At 46.8% G+C, this 6,509-nt stretch overlaps 1 protein-coding gene across 1 annotated transcript in view; it reads left to right on the forward strand.

Annotated features, from left to right (window-relative positions):
* The first annotated feature begins 2,312 nt into the window (after window positions 1-2,312).
* The window catches only part of ESYT3 (extended synaptotagmin 3), a 75,805-nt gene continuing 71,608 nt past the window's right edge, over window positions 2,313-6,509 (forward strand). Inside the window, exons 1-2 of the mRNA XM_019522804.1 lie at window positions 2,313-2,454; window positions 4,546-4,595. Of these exons, the coding sequence (XP_019378349.1) occupies window positions 2,313-2,454; window positions 4,546-4,595 (192 nt within the window). The remainder of the gene's footprint in view (window positions 2,455-4,545; window positions 4,596-6,509) is intronic.

Here is a 6,509-nt window from a genome sequence, read left to right on the forward strand (position 1 = left end):
TGCGCTGCTGCTGCAATGACACCGATGTAATTACTTGCTTTGTACTCAGACGATCTTAGGAGAAGAACCATGCCTCACACAATAGTGAAAGGGAAAAATACCCCCGCTTCTCCCCCACTGCATGCCAATTTGACCCAGGGGAAAATTCCTTCCAGACTCCAAATTTAAAAATCAGTATCTCCCAGAGCACAACAGCAAGACCCTCTAGCCAGAAACCTCTTGGCTTTCTAAATACCAGCAGAAACATCATCATGCCCCAGTCAAAAAACCCTAGCTTTGGCTGCGGTCAACATCCCAATGCTTCAAACAAAGGTAAAAAATTAACCAAAAAAGCAAAACCAAACCAGAAACCAATGACATTCACAAGGGGAAATATTTCTTCCTTGGCCCCCTCCTGGAGACTAACAAACACCCTGAAGCATGACACTGCCAGACACCTCCATACTGCAAGAGTCCCCAGCTTGGGAATTGTAAAGACGTGATTCTGTGCATCATACACACACACTGTCGAGCCAGAGCTCTCTGTCCTATTATGGCAGGGGTGGGCAATTATTTTGGGTAGAGGGCCGCTTACTGAGTTTCGGCAAGACATTGAGGGCTGCATGACAGGCAGCCCAGGGCAGATTAATATTTCATAGCTTTCATAGATTTTTAGGGTCGGGAGGGACCTCAGTAGATCATCGAGTCCAACCTCCTGCCCTGGGCAGCAAAGAGCGCTGGGGTTGGACGACCCCAGCCAGGTGCTTGTAATTTTCTAAATTTTTTAGGGGTCCTGCAGGCCAGATGGTATGGCTGGGCAGGCCACACCTGGCCCCCAGGCTGCATTTTGCCCACCCCTGTATTATACTATCCATCCAGCCTATTCATTTGGCCAGGTCAGTCAGAAAGTGATTCAAGGTCTTTGCTCACACTACTTTGCTGGAACAAGCATTGCAAAACTTCACTCCTCTGCTAGTTGGATATCTTCTCATTTCCAAAATAAATTTATCCAGAGCTCATTTATAGCCATTTAATTGTGTGTCAGTGTTGCCTTCCAGTCTAAAAAGCTCTTCTTCCCTAATATTCACCCCATGCATGTGTTTGTAAAGTATGAATCCCCTTTCAATCTCTTTTCTTAAACAAAACAACCCAGGCTCCTTGATCTTTCATAAGAAAAGCTTCCCATTCCCTTTACCAGTTTAGCAGCCCTTCTTTGGACCTGTTCTAGATGATCAGTACTGCACACTGTATTCAAAATGGGAGCATGGCTCAGCTGCAATTAGATCCTGTTTCTATTCATCTTTTAAAGTGCCTGCCACACCTGGAGGATGTACTGAGAGTCATGAGCAGGTACTGCAAGAACACCTCATTACATATCATTGTTTAAACTTGCTCATAATCTCAGGGCTCCGCTTTAGTAGATATCAAGTCCTTGGCCAATGAAACAGCTATATTTTAGGACCCTTCATTATACAGAATTTCTCTTCTGGAACAGAAAGAAATGCAAAACTCTAGAACTCTTGGTTCAGATATGATACTTTTTATTAGACCAACTAAGGAATCGCAAAAAAACCCAACTTTTTCTGCAAGCTTTCAGGCACACAAGCCCTTCTTCAGGCTCAGGAAAAATTCAGGATGGTAAAAAGTCCCCATAGGTAGAAAATAAACTTCATTTTTGCACAGAGGAAGCTGAAGGTGGAAGTCTGTTGCTCTGGAACAGCTATTTCAGGCATGTCAGAAAACTTTTTTACAACTTTTTTACAACTTTTTTGCAAAACCTGCTCAGTCCAGCGGATGGCAGCAGCGGCATGCCAATATATGTACAGGCCAGACCAGGTGTTGAGGGCATCCTGTCATCTTTTTCCATGGAGCAGGGTGGCCCATGGTGAGATGGAAGTTGCTAAGTATCCTGGGGAGTTGGCAACACGGTCAAGGACAGAATCTGTAGTTGCAATCCCCCGCTGCCCCTCTGCAGCTTCTAGGTGATGCTTCTCCTTGGCAAGCTAATCTTTCTTCCCCTGCATTTGATCATAGATATTTTTGGCTTTGTGCTGCTTCACTGCTTCCTTGTGCCTCGGTTCTACATATATCATCGATGTACCCAGCCCAGTGAATAGGGAACATGACCAATGGAGTCTCCCCCCACTGCTGCGAGAACAGGAATTGCAGTGCTCAGATGCTGCGAGGACCAGACCCCGCATTTGCAGGGAAGCTGGTGCTCCAGTAGCTCCCCACACCGAATTTGCTCATACTCAGGGCCTTTGCACTTCATGTTGTGCAGACATGCAATAAAAGACAGTCCCTGGCCCAAAGGATTTACAATCTAGGCAGAAATGAGACTCAACAGCCGGGGCCTGGAGAATGTTGTGGAGGACTGTCGGAGGAACACAGGGGTGACAGAAATAGCAGTTTGCATACCTATCCCTAAGGCCCTGATCTTGCAGAGACTTGCACGCACACTTAATCTGATGCCAGGTAAGTAGTTCTGATTTGAGTAATCCTATGCTAAGACCAGGGATCAAGCCAGCTGGTGGGACCAGACATAGGTTTGAGGCTGTTTATGTCACTTGCCTAGGACGATGCTCTGTCATTTCAGACATGACAAAAGTGATGGCTCTAGGTGTGGCCTGCCTCTGGGGAAAGAGGTGATTTGCAGAAATGATATACTTCCTTTGGTTGGTACCAATTCATCCTTGCATGGCATTTTTGATGCTTGGCAAAAGTAAAGCTTAAACACATGCATGGGTCTTCTCATGCTCAATGCCAAAGAGTACAATCATAGAGAAAAAGGGCTGGGAGGGAGCCCCAGAGGTCATCCAGTCTAACCTGCTGCCTGAGGCAGGATCATGCCTACCCAAACACCCCCATGCAATCTAAACTCTCCGTCAAAATTACCGTCAACCCTGACAAGACAAAGACCCTAACCTGCCACAGGTAAAGCAAGGGAAGCAGGGAATTGCTTTGGGAAGATATGTAATCCACAACAGAATACCTACCCAGCGTGTATTATACTCTCAGACAACAGAACAGAAAAGGCCTGAGCTGCAGGGGAAACTCCTCAAAAGCGTTTTTTCTTATGAAAGGACAGTAGGAGCAGATCCAAGGTCTTTGTGGTGTGATAATCAAAATGTGGACAGACCCCAGTCTGAAGGGGAGAGTTATGTGTGGAGCAACACTGCAGATCCAGAGGGAGGCTGGGAGGATCTGAACAATAACTGCTTGTCAAGTGAAGACTTTGGAGCTAGCTCCTTTTAAATCAGGTTTGAAACCCTTGTTGTTTCCAAAGCCCTTCTTGTGAACACAGCAAGTGTGCTTTATCCTTATATAGGTTTTTTGTATTTAGCTGTGTGAAGTATCTAAGGAGATGAGCCACTAGTTATATATATAGAAATTTCACGAAGGCGTGGAGTTTGTACAGCTTTTATTAATGTTAATTTTGGGATTACTGCATTACTCATAAGCAGTGAAGCCACAGGTGAGTTAAGCAGCTCGTCCCGTATGCCACACTGGCATAGTTTGGCTTATGGGACACATTTCAAATAAAAGCCTTTGCACATTTGGTACAGGTTAACAGAAATGCATTAGCAGTGGTATCTTTGTCTTCCCTTATTGAAGTTACTAGACAGCAAAATTAGCATGAATTCATTTTCATAAACCCTACATAGTCTCTGAAATCCAATATCTCACAACTACTCAGAAGAAATCCTTTCAATATCATCAAAAAGCTTGGGGATCCAATGTCTAGAAGTCTCATTTCTGGTCAAGCAATATCAGATATTAAAACTGGCAGAGGTTAGAGTTAGACCAACATAGTCTTCATTTCCTGCTTGTTTTCCAGGAGCTACCTTTCGAGAACAGGAAAAAAACCATTCCAGGATCTATTCTTTTTATTAAAAACAAGAGGAGGCGTTTGGAAGTGTCATAGAGATTTCCTATGTTAGACTTTTGCAAGGGTGCCTGTACATGCTTGGGGAGGCTACTCTCACATTAACCACCCCGTACCCCACCTTCTTTATTCCTCTGGGGCTAAAATGTCAGTGCCTGGTCTCAATTCAGGGATGAAATGTTTTTTGGAAAATGTTTATAGAAGGTCTGACAGTTTCAATGACAGCGGAAAACCAATACCTTTCTCATTTAAATACACTAGCTAGCTACACTTCTTGGCCAGCACTGCAACAAAAACAGCTGAACTTTGAAAGCAGGAGTTTTTCTTATTAACAGCATTTAATGAAGACTGTTCCCATTGCTAAATCTGGGGAAAGAATAAATCTGGGGAAGTTATAAATGCCTGGACAAATGCATAGCCTTAGTCCTGCAGATACAGGAGTGCTTAATGTTACTGAATAGTCCCATCCTCGTATTAGCAGATTAAGCACTTTCAGAAAGATTTGCAGACCCTGGGCCTATAAACGTTCAGTGTCCACTTGCTTGGACTTTCAGCTAGTGCTAGCTTTGGTAGCATTGCATATTTTACATTTAATATAACAGCACACTATTAGGGATTATAATTAGGGATATATATCAGGCGACTGAACATCACCTCCTAAACGTCTTCTCTGCCACCAGTTTACAGCACAATCTTCAGCAACTCATTTAACCCCTCTGTGCCTCAGTTGGTATGTCTGTAGGATAGGTGTTTTTCTGTAACTGATAAGCTATTGTAAAACTTCATTTATGAATGGTTAGGAGGTAACTGGAGACATTTGCACAACTAGAAGACACACAGAAGCAACAACAGTCTTTTCGGTCTGATCTGTTGTTAAAAGTAGAGTGCCCTAACATCTTCTACTGGGACCGGTGTCCATTTATAATTCTTAATCATCTTTGCAAAAAGCAGCCCTTTAAAATAAAATGCACTTATGTTGCAAAATCAAACCCACAAACATCAGGGAACATCAGATTGAAATATACTCACATTGTGAATTTATTGCACAAATAATTTGAGCTCTTAAATTAATTTATTTTCCCATATCCCTGTGAGGCAGGGCAGTGCCGTTTCCTCAGGACAATAGACGGAGAACTAAGCCAGCATCTGCAGAAGTGGCCAGTGCCTCAGGGACTGGGTGGCCAGCTGGAGGCAGCCAGGACGTGATTCTGCACAGGGGCTGCACATCTGCAATTCTTCTTGACTTCACTTGTGGTAGTGAGTGCTCAGCACTTGTGAAAATCAGCCCCCGATGGATTTCAGGCCCAGTCTACATGATAAACTTACTGTTCCTGGGAGCAGTGCCTGCAAATACATGCTGAGCTGTTTCATGAGCCCTCCCTTCTGAGCTAGAAGCAATGTAACTGTGAGAGCAGCACTATGGGCAAGTTAATTAGTATGGAGTCAGCTATAATTGCTCCATCTGGAGTGGCATATAAGCACATCTACAGTGCTTCCAAGGAAGGACAGAGCAAGTGATGTAGCAAGTATAGAGTGCTGACATGGCCTCAGAAAAGGTACCCGGACTAACTGAAATACTCCACGACCATCTTTAAAAGTGTTGGCCTAAAAACCTGAAGGAGCAGCAACACACCAGCCAGAGCCCAGTCTGGAAAGCGCTCCCATGAGCACACAGCTGCTTCTCTGCCTCTGTTTCTCAGGCTTGAATTTGGTGACAGGAAGCAGCAGCAATTTTGCAGATGACCTGGGGTGGGCACTGCCCAGTCAGTGCCAGGCTGGTAAGGAGAGGGCCTTTCACAGCCTGGAAGGGAGCAGCAGCTGCCAAGGCCAGGTCTGCAGAATGAGGCAGCCTCTGCCCTCTCAAACTGCCTTTGCTGCTCCCAACTGCCCTGCTGGAGCCCTGTCCTTCCTCAGCATCCCCTTCCCTGAGGTGCTGCCAAGTCCTGGTCCAGGGAAGGTCTCCCTGCCCCAGTTTTCTCTCACATTTACCCCCCTGCAAAAATCCCCCACCCCTTTGCATGTCTTCCTTTCTACGTCCCTTCAGGTGTTGGCTGCCGCCAAGGCCGGGGGCTTGGACTGGGCTGTGCCAATGCCCCTGCTGGGACCAAACCCAGAGCATCTTGCCCCCCCACCCAGGATCAGATTTGGGGTCAGGGAGGACTTTTACCCCCTGGTCACACTGGTACAGACTAGGGGGGTGGCATTTACCTTCCTCTGTAGCCAGGGGCACGGTCCTCTCCCTGGCATCTCTTGAGCGCATACCGACAACTTTTTTTAAGAAACATTTCGCGTTCCCAGCCAAAGCAAACCCAAATCCGCCAGTCAGTCCAGAGCCATAAGTGGCCCTGCGACCGCCCCCACCCGGGGCCCTCAGATATTTCTGAAGCCTTTCGGCAAGCACCCTACGGGCAGGCCCACGCCCGGAGCCCCTGACGCCCGGGGAAAACCGTCCTCATGGACCCAGGCATATCTTGCCAACACCTCCGACAAGCAGCCTTGAGGGCGACCCGCACTTCAGGGAGCCTCAAAATGTGGCAAGTGTCTCCTCAGGCAGGCGAGCTGAGGGCGGGGCGGGGCGAGGCGAGGCGAGGCGAGGCGGGCGGGCGCGGAAAGGAGCTGGGCGCAGAGGCGGCGGCGGCGGCGA

This window comes from Gavialis gangeticus, unplaced genomic scaffold (assembly GCF_001723915.1).
Source record: "Gavialis gangeticus isolate Ggan-Ray unplaced genomic scaffold, GavGan_comp1, whole genome shotgun sequence".
Classification (NCBI taxonomy): domain Eukaryota; kingdom Metazoa; phylum Chordata; order Crocodylia; family Gavialidae; genus Gavialis; species Gavialis gangeticus.